The 14,530-nt window shown below is 47.6% G+C and overlaps 2 protein-coding genes across 3 annotated transcripts in view; both read left to right on the top strand.

The window, feature by feature from the left end:
- The first annotated feature begins 1,115 nt into the window (after window positions 1–1,115).
- LOC135809437 (uncharacterized) lies at window positions 1,116–7,745 on the top strand. 2 transcript variants are annotated; one of them, XR_010552197.1, is made up of 7 exons: window positions 1,116–1,773; window positions 2,960–3,006; window positions 3,681–3,794; window positions 4,175–4,258; window positions 5,619–5,695; window positions 6,548–6,850; window positions 6,887–7,745. XR_010552197.1 is itself a non-coding variant. In XM_065322787.1 (6 exons), exons 1-6 carry the CDS (start codon window positions 1,410–1,412, stop codon window positions 6,594–6,596), a joined length of 735 nt encoding a protein of 244 aa, XP_065178859.1. In that variant the 5' UTR covers window positions 1,116–1,409; the 3' UTR covers window positions 6,597–7,745. The 2 variants fall into 2 exon arrangements, 1 of the variants encoding a protein (XP_065178859.1); XM_065322787.1 differs by having other exon boundaries at window positions 6,548–7,745.
- A 1,761-nt stretch (window positions 7,746–9,506) lies between these two features.
- The window catches only part of LOC135809438 (mucin-2-like), a 30,404-nt gene continuing 25,380 nt past the window's right edge, over window positions 9,507–14,530 (top strand). The window contains exons 1-4 of the mRNA XM_065322788.1: window positions 9,507–9,855; window positions 11,627–11,853; window positions 12,682–12,720; window positions 14,158–14,253. Coding sequence (XP_065178860.1) covers window positions 9,671–9,855; window positions 11,627–11,853; window positions 12,682–12,720; window positions 14,158–14,253 — 547 coding nt within the window. The 5' untranslated portion in view covers window positions 9,507–9,670. The remainder of the gene's footprint in view (window positions 9,856–11,626; window positions 11,854–12,681; window positions 12,721–14,157; window positions 14,254–14,530) is intronic.

A 14,530-nucleotide genomic window follows, 5' to 3' on the forward strand; every position in this document is an offset into this window, starting at 1 on the left:
TCCTTCGGTGCCGGGGGAGGAAGACGATGTTGATGGACCCTCCTGCGCCATTCCGGGTGATCTTGTGCGAGCCGGTACCACTCGGACTCCAGAATATCCAGTAAGCGCAGATCACCGACAATCGTGTCTCGCCAACGCTTCTTTGGCCCATGCTGTGGTCTGGTTGCCTCGAGCTCCCCAAACAACACTTGTTGAGGAAACACACACACACACACACACACACACACACACACACACACACACACACACACACACACACACACACACACACACACACACATACACACACACACATGCGTGCGCGTACCATGTACCATGTATACACCCGTCGCAAGAGAAGCACGCAAATCTGAAAATGCACTGGATGTGCACCCACAGATTTTCCCTTATATTACTAGTATTATACTTATAGCAACGATAGCGGACAAGATCTGAATGAGACAGATAAAGTGCCAGATAACTGCCCAATCCACACAACCTGCGAAGCCATGTGAATCGATCACCAATGCACACCTGTATACCAACAACCTCAGCCATGAAAGCTAATAGTAACGACACACTGGATTGTGGAGCCGCTCGCGTACACACACTGTGACACGCACACACACACACACACACACACACACACACACACACACACACACACACACACACACACACACACACACTGTGACACACACACATACACCGTGATCGTGACACACACACGCAAACACGCACACAGTGACACACACACACACACACACACACACACACACACACACACACACACACACACACTGTACAATGACCCATTGAGTCAACGACTGTACTGTAGACTGTGAGTGTAGACCAGGGAGTCGTAAATAAAAACTAAAAAGTAAAAGCCCGGCTTTACTACTCCCTACAATACATACCTAGTACCTGGCCGCTATCTTGTGCTTCAATTCCTTGAATTCAGGCTTACTACTAATACTAGGCTACGGTACCATGGTGACAGAATATGGCGTGGAACGCGATTATTTTTATAATATATTGCAAAAATCGTGTTGGTGGTTCCAGCAAGAGTTTCATGTACTCTTGGTTCCAGCTACATGACTCATGAGCTTGATCTTGATGGTGATCATGGACATGGTTTTCGTGCAGTTGTGTTGACAGCGTAGTTTATGCTACGCCTGTCGTGGCCGATCTGAAAGGTTCGATGTTTTTGGTATTTGAGAACACTTCAGTGCCTGCATGAAATCTACCGTTTCCTGGGCTGGGCTGCTAGCAAACCTGAGTATCACATCGAGATGCCTTAGCTGTTGTTCCCCTACTACCAGTACTACTGAGTCCGACGCTGCCGGTATCGTAGGCCGCGACAAGTAATAATTGGTTGGTATCGAAGAACAGCTCGCACTCAGCGAGCGTCCGAATTTCAGCTACCAAACATGTCCGATCACTGTGCTGGAGACGACTCGTCACAAGCAGCTTCATTTTCTCAGACAAGTGGCAAACCAATGCACCCACCGATCGATATCAAAGGCAGTCTTGCAGCAACGCGACGGGAGGCGCACTTTGCCGCTTCGAGAGATCATGGAGCTGCTCAACCGACAGCCAGTGGCGGCGACGAGACGGACGGTGGACTGCCTTCAAAGATGAGCTGGGAACAGGACGGAGTGGCAGAGCTACAGCACGCCATCACTAGCTGCGGGCCATCTGACTTTCCCTCGCCGAACAGCCCTTCATTTGAAGTAATCAGTGACAGTGAAATACAACTGGCACCTGCACTGGCTAAACTCAGGAAATACAAAGGTACACACACACACACACACACACACACACACACACACTCACAAAAGCACACACACACACACACGCACGCACACGACATGCACATGAGCACGAGCATGTAAATATTATAAACGACAGGGAGAGCGTTAACTCCATCTAGCATGGTTTCGTTTTGGATTACGGTACTGTCGGGCGCCAAAGAACGACCAGGCTAGAATTTCACCAAGCACAGGATCCCAATGTATACGCGGTGACTCAACTGTGCATAGACTGTAATACATGAAAATAAGAACGATCTAGGCTAGGAGACTGCCCCCCCCCCCCCCCTCCCGCCCAGTTCTTCGGCCGCCGACAGCACTGTAGGACGGCTGAGCGAGTCCTGGTTATAGTGCCTTAGTGGGTTATATGTTCTCAAATGTGTCAAATGGGTCAAATGGGGTCAGGACAAAGCCAAGGGTCAGGACAAAGCCAAGCGAGGCTCAACCGAAGACAGGAGCTGGAGACGCAGAAGCATTGCTGGAGAGTGAAGTAGGAGAAGCACACACTCGGGGGCATACCGTATTTTCCGGAGTATAGTGCGCACTTTAGATGTGCTACTTTAGACCCTAAATCGCAGGTGCGCACTATGCTCCGAATATGAAATGCATGTACTTCAATGAAGATTGAAGTGCGCACCCCCAATGAAGATTGGGGGTGCGCGTTATACAAAGGTGCGCACTATACTCCGAAAAATACGGTACGCAGGGTTCTGCAAAGGGGGGGGGGGTTACATCAGCGTGCATGTAACCGTGTAGCGCGTAGATATCACGATACCGGTACTCTATGCGTATGCACGTGCAGTGCGGGACGAGAATCTGGGGGGGGGGGGGGTCGTCCGCACCCCTCGATCCCTCCCCGGGGGGCCTCCCCTCCCCCCCGGTACGCCCCTGACTCTATTGTAGTCGGTATGCAGGGCCACTTGGTGCTATGTGACATGTGCACTGCCCAAGTATGACAAACACCTACTACTTGGTAATAAGAAGGCAGTTTCCTGCTGTGTTCAAACTTCAAAGTGCTGTGGTTTTGGGGGGTGTATCAGTGTTGGTCCAGGTGAAGACAAGTCGAAGGCTTGATGAGGCTTGCTGCTGTAGACTGTGATAGGATGTGAGTCAGGATGTGTGTGTGTGTGTGTGTGTGTGTGTTTACTGAATCACGGTAATGTTTGCAGAAGAAGACCTGGTGAATGCATTTACCCAAGTGTCCATGAGTGATGAGGTAAGCCACGGTCTGTACAGTATGGACATCGTTTTAGCCAGGTTGCCGTGGGGTGACAGTAATGGATGATATTCCACGTGACTTTAGTGTTCTGATAATCAGACTGCAGGTTATACGGGCTCAAAGCTAGTGCCTTGGTTGGTTAGACCGAGGTGGCCATGTCCGCCCGCTTCCTGTGAAACTGGTCCCGTATTGGATTGGACTGGTTTATTTAATGTCGAAGAACAAACAGGGAGTGTTGCCGTATTACATGAGATCGACTACAGGCACACAAATATAACGAAAAAGGAAAAGATTAAAAAAGAAAAGAAAAATAGAGTAGGGTTTTTAAGACAGCAGAGGAAAGATTACATAATTATTTGATCAGTGAGCAACGTTAGTCAGTGAATTTTCAGGTGGGATAAAAGAGCGGTCCGGAATTGACCTGGTTTCTCCAGTGATCGTATAGATGCAAAAACATGTTCACACAGCAAGAGTGACCGTCTTGAAGGAGGGACAGCTCCAGGGCTCTATAAAAGAATTTATAATAAGGTAAGGCATGTCGAATATGGGACCCGCTCTCTGGAATAAGTTGCCTGCATCTATACGATCACTGGAGAAATCTAAAATGTTGATAATATCTACATCTGCTGCTGCTGCTGCTGTGTATACTTTTATTGACTCTTATGTCATAGGAGCTGGTAGATATGCCTAACCCGAATGCACTGGCAGCAATGGAAGCCACCACGGGTCACATCGCGGAGAGCCTGCATCACATGATGGGAAGCATCACTGCCAACTTACATGCTGTAAGAGCCTACATGCCGCTACTGTACTTGAAGTAGTCGTGTTGTTCAGCTATGCGTATTGTGAATCAACTACATAATTATAGTGGACATTCGAAAGTGACCTTGCCAATAGCGCTAGTTTAGGTTTTAGACCAATTTCTGTTTGCCCTAGCCTCATAGGATCCGCCAGCAACATGTTGCCGGGTTTCTGTATAAGAGCTGCAGTGCAACAAGACGAGTGCCATATCTCCGGGCATTCTACTTCTCTATCTGACTGTGTGTCTGTCTGCCTCTCTTCCATCCTCCTCCTCAACCTCCTCTCTCTCTCTCTCTCTCTCTCTCTCTCTCTCTCTCTCTCTCTCTCTCTCTCTTTCTCCCTCTTTCTCTCCCTTTGTCATCAGATTTCTGGCAAAACCCGGGTCTGTGTTGGTGCTTACGGTGGTGCCGTTGATGACCTTGGTGATAATGTGGATGAAACCATTCAGGTACTAATTCTAGTTTAGTAATAGCCTAATAGTAAAAGGGTTATTCTTGATCACTTACCAATTCTGTAAGTAGTCATGTGACTTTGGATTCTCATCAACAGCACGACATATACTGTGAAGTACAGTTAGCATGGACTTGCCGGCCTGAATTATACATGCAAGAGTTGCGCTCCAGGCAAACGGGTCTGGTGAGTAAGTTGGTACCTTGCATCAGTGCCCTGCACCAGTGTTTGCAGGTCTGGGGCTGGGTTCAATAAATGCCCTGCAGACTACTGAAGTACCGTAGAATCCCGCGGATAAGCCCATGGGCTTATCTGTTTCACAAGGACATTTCGGTGGGCTTATACAAGAACATGGGCTTATACGCGGGCATGGGCTTATACGCCGACACCAACATTGTGCTATTGAAAAGTGCCAATGAAGTGAGAAGTACATTGCTGAAAGCCACTGTGCATACAAAAGCAACCGATGATTGTGTTGAAATGTACAACAAAAAAAAAAACCCTAAACACTCGTACTACGTACATGTACAATCATCATACATGTACATGGTACGACCAAGAGTCCATAATTTATGGACTCATGGTACAATTTAGGCCCATGGGCTTGTACGACGAAGCCTTGTGATGTTCGAACTTTCCCTGGGCTTATGCGCGGGCATGGGCTTATACGCGGGTGGGCTTATCCGCGGGATTCTACGGTAGTTAGATTACAGCACATGTTGTTCAATGAGCAGGATGGCACAAGCAAACATTTGCTCTGGCACTGTGTGGTTGTATTCACGCAATCCTGCCTTGACTCTTAGTGTTCACACGACAGCCTTCAGCAGCAGACTACCTTTCCCCGGTATTTATTTGATATACAGTGAAACCTCGTTAGAAAGAACACTGATAAGACAAATGTTTGCCTTAGAAGAACTAGTATTCGTAACTGTATTGGATAAAACCCTGTGTATTCACTGGGTAAAACATATGGATAAGAAGAACTCCTGTTATTGCGAACAAATGTCATCGGTCCCGTGATGTTCATCCTAAAGAGGTTTGACTGTATTTTACTACCGTGTCAGATGTGTCAATATTATTATGGCGAATGGCTGAGGAAAGTTTGTTGGATGGAAACTGGAATGTGTTCCTAACGTCATGCTTTGTGCCTGTGCGTGTTTGTTTGTGTTGTGTTTGTTTGCTGCTGCTGCTGCTGCTGCTGCTGCTGCTGTTGTTGTTGTTGTTGTTGTTGTTGTTGTTGTTGTTGTTGTTGTTGTTGTTGTTGTTGTTGTTGTTGTTGTTGTCGTTGTTGTCGTTGTTGTCGTTGCTGTCGTTGTTGTCATTGCTGCTGCTGCTATTCTTGTGGTGGTTTGGTGAAGATGATGTATCAGCTTATAATGTACTGCGAGAAAATCTCACAGAACATGCAGTATGTGTATGCACTGTCCGATCAACTGTATCCTCCTACACTGTGCTATGCTGTGCAGATGTTCACGTATGTGTATATAGACATAACCAGCAATGTCTCAACCAAGTTCTTTTCCGCCGTTACTCAGAGTTTCGTGTGAAACACTCATCAGACAGCTGCAGTCTGACGAGTGTTTCACACGAAACTCTGAGTAACAGCGGAAAAGAACTTGGTTGAGACATTGCTGTGTGATCATTGTATATGGGCATAACCATGGTAGATGCCATTCAGTGAAGTGTTCTTTGGTTTCTATTCATAATGTCTTCAGCACAGTTACTTAGCAATGCAATGCATGGGAGCGTGTGAAGGCATTTTTCAAATTTGTTGTGGACTATGTTGTAGTATCTAAATGTTCTTGTAGGTGTGTTCCTTGCCCGTAAGATTTGTTATGTGCCGGGGAGGAGGCTATGGTGGTGGCTTGTTTCTCAAATGGATGCCGGCTCTCTGTATTCCTTGAAGAGATCAGTCATGAATTTCTGTTACAATCCTTTTCGCCAAACTTGACGAATCCACCCACAAAGGCAACGTCCTGATGTTGGTACCCCCCCCCCCCAAACATACATCCAATACAACGTATCAATGCTAGGTAGTGAGTAAAGTTGGCTACTCCTACGTGGAGCACACGCTTCCTGCCGAACCCGGCACTTGACTAACTCACGACTGCCATCCGGAGAACATGTCTTCCAAGCTTGTAGGTAGTGGACGTTGGGGTTAATAGCACCGCTCTGCTCATACTCTCGAAGTCACTTGGCTTTTAGTAGTGCAGGCTGTGCTTGCAGCAGAGGGTTTAGAAATGCTATCGTATTTTCATGTCTTCCTTGACAAGTTTTCTTACAACAGGAGGAGCATCAAGGCGACGTTGGCTGTGTTTGAGAAAATGGTGAAGTAGCGCACCGACAGGCTACCATTGTTGTGCCTCGAAGCTGATTTGCAATAGTGGAATTGCCATCTTGGCTACACGGTGACGATGCTCGGGTATCTGCTGCTGTCACGCGCACCGCAAAGCTTCCAGCAGCATACTGAACATCCGCTTGATTATGAGTCGAATTGGGTGATGCATTGGTGCAGCATATTGATCACAGCAACATGCTGATTGCCTATCGATGGATTCCGAATCACAGAGTGCGCACGCTCGTAACAGTGGTGTTAAGCTCCAGTGGCATGCGAGGCTACACGGAGGATTGTTGCAATCAGGATCATGTTGCTACATGTTCTTGCAACTCGGTGACTCAGTCTCTGGTAGGGACTGTAAGTGTAACTCAATTTCAAGCGGATGCTGGGCACCTTTCAGGACCTTTGCATTTGCTTCACTGAGTGTGCGAAAGGAGCCAGTTCTAAACAGCCCCACAAGCATGTGCATACAGTCACGTTCTGTACGAAAAAGAGTGATTGATCTGACATAGCCGATTGCTCTTTTTGCTAAGATGAGACGTTTGATATGGGGACTATGTGACCCGGTTTCCAGGTGGCTCTGCTCTTGCTGGATCATGGATTGTGAGTATGAGGAGCATGTTGCTGTTTCTTCAGATCGATCAGTGACTCGACATCTGAACAGGATTACCGGTACTTCACGTAGCATGTGAAGTTGTGAACCATAATATTATTATGTCTCTATTTTCCTTGAAAGTATTTTTTAAAAGTCTTTTTTCAGAACTATGTAAGTCTTGTATATCCAATTTTGAGTAGATTAAGATATTGTATTCTACACTGACTAATCCTACTTCCACAGCAATCATTCACTAAAGTTTTCTGCCCTCCTATGCCAACTCACTGAGTGCAGATTTCCCACCGTTGCATCATAACCAAATACCTGTGTCTCGGCCCGTTTTACATGTATACCCTGTTGTTCTTTTAGTCCGTTTGGACGCTTCCGGCAGCTTCCTATCAGAAACAAATTATTTTGGGTAAACCACCGCCACTCCAATTCTCGCTGCCATTCACTACTGGGTAAGCCGATGATTCTGTTTTCCTTCCTAATTCTTGCTGTGATTCTTGAGACAACTATGGCGTTTTCTAGAAATACATAGCGCCGTTATGATACAGGTGTATGCTTGGAGCTGTATAACTTACTATCCAATAGAGTTAGAAACAGGATGAGAGACTATCAGTCTGGCTGGGATGCGTTGCATGGGTTCCTGGCAGTATACGAATTTGAATGCAAACGGAGTCCGGGATGCCGTGGCAATCAGTGGGTTGGTCTGAGACCGTGGTTTGGAAATGAGAGATGTGAGTAGCAGTCCTGCTTAGAAGCGGATGGGTTTTCCTAACAATGCTGCAATTGACAGTCAATTGGGAACTTGCTTCTTGTCACAAGGGTAAGAGTGTGGATGCAGTAAATTATCTGGACCTTAGTTAGGCCTTTGGTCCTCTGGTTGGTTGAGCTGATCTCAGACTAGTATTCTCTCCTCTATAAGCACATTTTCGTCACTGCCACAAATTCCGAGGAAGCAAAAAAGCTATGGACTCCAAAGGGATAAGAAATAATGCTGATCATGAGGTGGTAGGTCTACATGGCGACCTACGAGAAGGGGAGTCGAGGGTAGTTCTTGACCCACCCGTGCCCATACCTGCTGCGTGGATCCGGTACGCCATAGGATCTTCTTGTCTTTCAGTCACAATGCAATGGTTGGGTTACCAGCCGGAACATTCCAGAACATGACATGACATTGTAGTCTAGGACATGTCGACAGTAGGTGCTTCATGCATGCTTTCTGTGTAGGTTGCTGGGGAAACCGCGGTCAGAGCGCTCGTCATCAAGGAGCGGAAGTAAATTCCGCTCCCTGCATTTAACGGGTGGACATTCGGGGCCTACTGCGGGGTCCTAGACAGGGAGTTTGTACAACTCCCTCATGATCCTCAGTGTGGACCAGCTATGAGCCAATATGAGTGAGACAGCTTCATAGCATACCCTGCTGTTATGGATGTACTTGTAGTCATGTAGAATAAGATGGTACTATTCTACTTTGAAGTACATTGGTAGAAGGAGAAGTGATGGGCGAGCGGAGCACTAGCCAGTCGCTACATCATGTGCAACGTTGTATGAGTGATGTAGTACAAGTCCAGGGATAGGAGTTGGGAGATGCCCTGCACGGCTGCAGCACGCTGTAGCCTGATTATGATTATTAAAATCCTATCCGTGTTTGTGACTGGAATAGTCCCGGTGGTGTGGCAATCCGAGCCTATCGGTCTTGGGCAGTTTGGGGCTATTGAAGAAGCACCCCCGCTCTATGCAGGGGCTGAAGTGCCTCCTTGCTGCCACTTGCTCAGCTAAGCCCAAAGGCCGACACTGTGAAAGGGTCAAGTCCGACGTTCACTTCAAGCTTGCTGGCGACCTGTAATGCTAGTGTGTTGTAATTAGTGTGTTTTAATGATTTATCACGCTCAGTGCAATCTTTAGGCTGTAGTGTTCTTCCAACGCCTTGAACAATGCTTGAAAGTAGAACAGTATGAAGGCGTGTCACATTGTTTATACTCACACCCTAGCTAACTACCGGTAGGCCTTCGTTCTCACTCTCAGACTGACCGACTCTGATCTGTGCCAAAGACTCTTGGTATCACAACGCACCTAGCTGTTGATCGTATAAACACAGCAGTACAGAAGCAGAGCTACCCATAAACTAACATACCCGTACCCGGTTATCATACCCTAAGTCAACCCATGATGCTTACATAATCATCGTAGGCTGAACTATCACGACCACAGCGAGCACAGAATCCATAGACTCTACCCTTGCCGCTGCTACTACGGCAAATGAAGAAGCTCTGATACGGAAAGATCGCAGTTGCATGCGGCCCATTTTCTGGCCACAATTGTATTTGTAGCTGCACTGGCTTGGAATTGTGAATTGCCTACCGTTCTGCATGTGTTGTATTCTTGGGGATCAGCCTAGAAGAAAGCGGTGAAAGAACGAGCCCTTCGCGTTACGTGCCCTGCTGTAGCGCGAGTAAGCCACACAGCCAGTCATGGGGACACCATACGTGAAGCTGCTGTTGTCTATGTTTTCAGTAGAACTGCTCTACCGACAGCAGTGTATTGCGTTTCCTGTCTATCAGGCAAGACTACCCAACGTAGGAAGTGTCAGTCGTATTCCGGCACCCAGTGGCCAAGGTATCGTCATCAGCGGTGTCTCCGTCACGGAACCGGGCAGGTAGGCCGCGGCAAGTCACTCAGGATTAGGGAGTTTTAGCCGAAATTTAGGATTTATCGGACATCCTGCATGCTCAGATCCGTCAGAGTAACCCACACAGCCATGCAGTGCACCGGACGCGGCAAAGTATGGTACGAACCATACACATGGGTATAGCACACAACCACTCCCCCGAGCCCCGCCATCTTTATTTCAGGATTACCCAAAGGATAACGCCTATATATCTCGGGGACGAAGTGGCGGTTGCACGTAGATCTACATGTATGCGCCGGTGTGGTGAGTGGAGATAAGACAGCGTAGTCCAAACTGACCAGAGCAAGGCCCAGGGAAAGTCCATTTGGGACTGGCATTACACTGTAGATCTACTAGTAGACTCAACCGGAACATGAAGCTCCATAGAATGGGCAACGTCATGTTGCCGTCACGGTGAGCATGGTGACTCTGAGTGTGAAACCAGGGTAAAGCCTAAAGGGGTCGTGTCACACCTGTGTGTAGGCTGTAACAATACATGTTTGCAGTTTGGTAGCCGCCGTGTCGATCGACATGCTCGTGTTGATCGTCACCGTCCGTGATCATGGTGGTCTGATCCTGAACTGCTGGAGTAGACTAGCTCGCGACTGTAGTGTAGAGTCAGCGCGACTGATGATCGCGTACTTTGTACTTTGCACCCTCACTGCCTCAGTCTTGCAGTCAGTTGATCAACACAGTAACACTACAAATACACTACACGATTAGCGCTAAAGCATGAATCAAGGCGGCGAGTTGGGTGGTGTGTTGGCGCGTCTGCCTGCCTTGGAAGTAATAGTTAGTTGTTGTTGGATGTCTTTCCTGAGCTCAAGATGTCGAAACTAGTTCAAAATACAATGAACTCTGAAAGGAGGCTACAAAGTCATGTAGATCTACCGGTAGCTTCATACTTCGCTACCTAAGTATGTGAGAAAAAGCAATACTTCTGATACCCAGCGACTGTCATTGCTTGAAGAGGAGATTGCCGTAGTTGATAGCACAGCCTGTAGTTTATAGCTGCAAAGTAGCACCTGAGCCCGAGCAGCTCCAGTCGTCGGTCCAAGGGCGCTCGAGGATGACCAAATCGTTGGTTAGAGGAACAGCCTTTTGTAGCCGGAGATTCGTAGTCAGGTATCTTCTGACCACTAAGTTAGTTTTAGATTTTTCAGTCGTATCCACATGGATTCAATATTGTGAGCAGAAGGGATGTGAAGGGATGTGAATCGTTTGTAGGGTAAGCTACTGCTGTGGCCTGCTTACGTTGAGTAGCATGGTATAATGAACATTGCAATCATAATGTATGAAGAATGTGTCTTCTCCGAACGTTGGACTAGCGCTTCCAGCCGACCAATTCGCTTACTCAAGCTCGATAGATGAGGGGTGGATTCCTCGAAACACTGACCTGTGAATCACACCGTGAATGATTGCAGGTTTTCAGAGTCGAATGTTCGGCATGCTTCTCGTATGCTCCAGACGGCAGTCGTCACGGTGTAAGTCAAGTATCGACCAGGCGGCAGGAAGCGTGCTCCAATGTTGGGAGCAACCACCTTCCGCACATACCGGTATTACCACCGAAATCGCAACATTTTATCTCCTGTACCGGTATATTGAATGTTTCAAGTGCTGGTATGTTGCTTTTCTTAGGAGCGGTCTTCTAGGTCAAACAGACTTGGCATTTTCAACTGACGACGCAATGTCGCTTACCACGTCACGGTGCGTGATTATATTCTTATTCCTTCCTTTCCTTTTGGGCTTTGCTCGACAGCTTCTGTCAATCCGTTGGTCATGCTGAGCAATGTGGAGGCAGTCCGTCAGGTGGTGGCAATCCGTTTGGTCAAGATTTTGTTCAAAATGGCGCCGTGTACAGCTCTGGTCTATGCACTGTGGATAGCGATGGCGATGGGTACACGAACGGTGTTGAGCTAGGTGACCCAGACTGTGTGTGGACTGTGGGTTCAGACCCCAGTCAATCCACCTGTCTATCACATCCAGGTAACACACTCTTATGTTGCATGCTATAGCATTATAGGTCTCTAGATCACTGTGTGCGCCAGGACTCTCTAAGACGTTAGTGCTCAGCTTGCACATACCATACAATCCCGGGCGTCACAGAGTCACAAGGACAGTCATGCCAGTGCTCTCTAAATACTAGTACGGGGATGCATGTAGGAACATTATGCCTGGATATCACAGGAAAGAGGAACCCAATCAGCCTGGTTGCTACACCCGCCTCCCAAGAATGTTCATACCATGTTCACGAATAGTGCCAGATTGTGCGAGAGTGGTTGCATTTCCATGGTTTGGGAAGGACACCAAGAAGAATTTGCCAGAGCAGGGAGAAAACCCGTGCACTTAGAGCTGCAAGAAAACGGAGAATGTGCTCAATACGGTGATGCCAGGATGTTCACACACACGGACGTATGTGACCACTGGCACAAGTGCAGAGCACAGCGATAGTCATACCGCACTTGTATTGTCTATTTATAAGTGTGGATCTGCAGTTCTAGCACAGTGTCCAATACTGTAGCACACTGTGAGTGCTTTTTGAGACATTAGTGGCACGGTCTATTAGCACAGGCCCAGTGGAATTCAGTGCTGCATGCATGATATCTACTGCATATTTCTCAGTCTTGCTCTGTATGGAGTTATTGGTTGAAATATACAAGCACGGTATAAGCACGAGGTAGAGGAGGAGGGGGGGGGGGGGGGGGTGTTGAAAAATGGGCACGGCGCTTATAACAGAGAACCTGCGGTAAGCTTTCTTGCACAATTGCAGCTGCTTCTTGCTCAATTTTTGTGCTTTGACCTTTCATTGTCCAGGCTTTCCTTGCTCGACACCATGTGATCCGTTCTGCCAAGGTCAGTGATATGGTACAGTGTATGTGACTATGAGTGGCCGGCCACCACTTACATACCCAGGCGCGTAGCCCATATAGGGCACCGGGCATGTGTATCCCCTAAAAATTTCGACCTAGGTTCATCATGCACATAATGACCATGAATGACATGCATCAGCCGTCCTACACACATGCGGCCGCGCACCCCCCCCCCCTAAAAGGGGATCAGCTAGTAGGCAGCTACACCCCTGACCTCTGTACCTGCCGGCACATTGTGATATATAGACTGCCGGAGGAACCGGAGATCAATTCCAACAATGCCGGTGTCATATAGTAGAATGACCCCCGTAGTGGAAGGCCCCCCCCCCCCCGGTCATTGTACTATATAGTAGATTGCCCCCGGGGTTACTCTACTATATAGTACAACGACCCCCCTCGGCCGCTATTTTAGTAGAGGTCCGTGAACTCCTGAACTCCTGAATAATCCAAAAGGAGCAAGGAGCACACAGAAAACGCAAAGGAACACTGAACTTGCAAACTTTCTTCCAACTCCAAAACAAAAACAATCCAACACAAGGTGGGATGTTCATGTCTCCTAAAGAGGAAAAGTGCGCGACCTATGTACAAACGTTGTGGACTTTTCACCACATATTCCCACAATCAAGAGTACATAACCCCGGACTCTTGCCACAATCCATAATGTCCACGTGGAATCTGTGGTGTAAACTCCATCCCTTTCTACCTGCACGTGCGAAACGACAAGTCTGGTGGACTCTGTAGTAGAATGACAGGGGGCAATCTACTATATAGTAGAACGACCCCCCCCGGTCATTGTACTATATAGTAGATTGCCCCCGGGGTCACTCTACTATATAGTACAATGCCCGGGGGTCCATCTGCTGGGGGGTCATTCTACTATAGTACACCGGCACTGATTACTGGTGCTGGTGGCGCTGCTGTTACTGCTACTATTACTGGCGAAGCTGTCGGTTTACTCATTGCCATTGAATTGCTGTTACACGTGTTGAAGTCTTGCACATCCGCAGTCACAATCTCTAGTTGCTGTTGGATAAAACGAGTGTATTGAAAGCTTTCAAATGAGCCTGGCAGCTTTCCTCAGAGCCAATACTAAAATGGAAGCCAGCTTATCAAAGGTCACAATATTTCCTACACCGGCACTCAATCCCCTCTCATATGCAATAGTGTAAACAACAGTATGTTGTATGCGGGGTTCATATATTTCCCGTGTACTTGGGAGGTGGCTAGCAACTTTGCATAGGTGCCGTGATCTGTGCGCTACCATCCGCAGGCTTTACCATCACTTCGAAACCGTGACAAACTCCCAACTCACTATTGTTGAACTTCAAGTATTGGGAAAGTTCTTGTCTGCCCAAAGCACTTGCTTTAGCCCTTCATGTGTACTTCCTGAATGCTGCCTGTCATTCTCTGCTCTGTTAAGGACGTTCCACTCAACCCAGTTGCCCAGGTTGTCTTGTAACAACCATTGTTCCAACCAGTCCAGTTCAGACCAGCCCAGTGGTACCCACATTGCCACGTGAGTGAATCAGAGAACGACCTCCGATTGTCGTGCATTTTCACTCAACACTGATGTCGTGGAACTTGAAGAATACAGTAATGTTGCTGGTCTTGCATTTGGGTCATATTGCACTGTTACGTGTATACGAGTCTTCAACCTGCATTAAACAGTTCCCTACATTGTCACTCTCTGCATGACAATTTTGAAGTTCTGGCAGAGGCTTCACAGCAGCTATGTACAGAGACAGTCAAATGCAAGGCCATAATTATGGAGGCCCAAGTGTTTTGTTGTGAAT

This window comes from Sycon ciliatum, chromosome 2, assembly GCF_964019385.1.
Source record: "Sycon ciliatum chromosome 2, ocSycCili1.1, whole genome shotgun sequence".
Lineage (NCBI taxonomy): Eukaryota > Metazoa > Porifera > Calcarea > Leucosolenida > Sycettidae > Sycon > Sycon ciliatum.

Coding starts and splice junctions, on each gene's coding strand:
- LOC135809437 (XM_065322787.1), top strand. CDS start 1,410: ATGTCCGATCACTGTGCTGGAGACGACTCGTCACAAGCAGCTTCATTT. Junction 4,259..5,618: donor ATGTGGATGAAACCATTCAG/GTACTAATTCTA, acceptor GGTTTGGTGAAG/ATGATGTATCAGCTTATAAT. Junction 5,696..6,547: donor TATGCACTGTCCGATCAACT/GTATCCTCCTAC, acceptor TTCTTACAACAG/GAGGAGCATCAAGGCGACGT.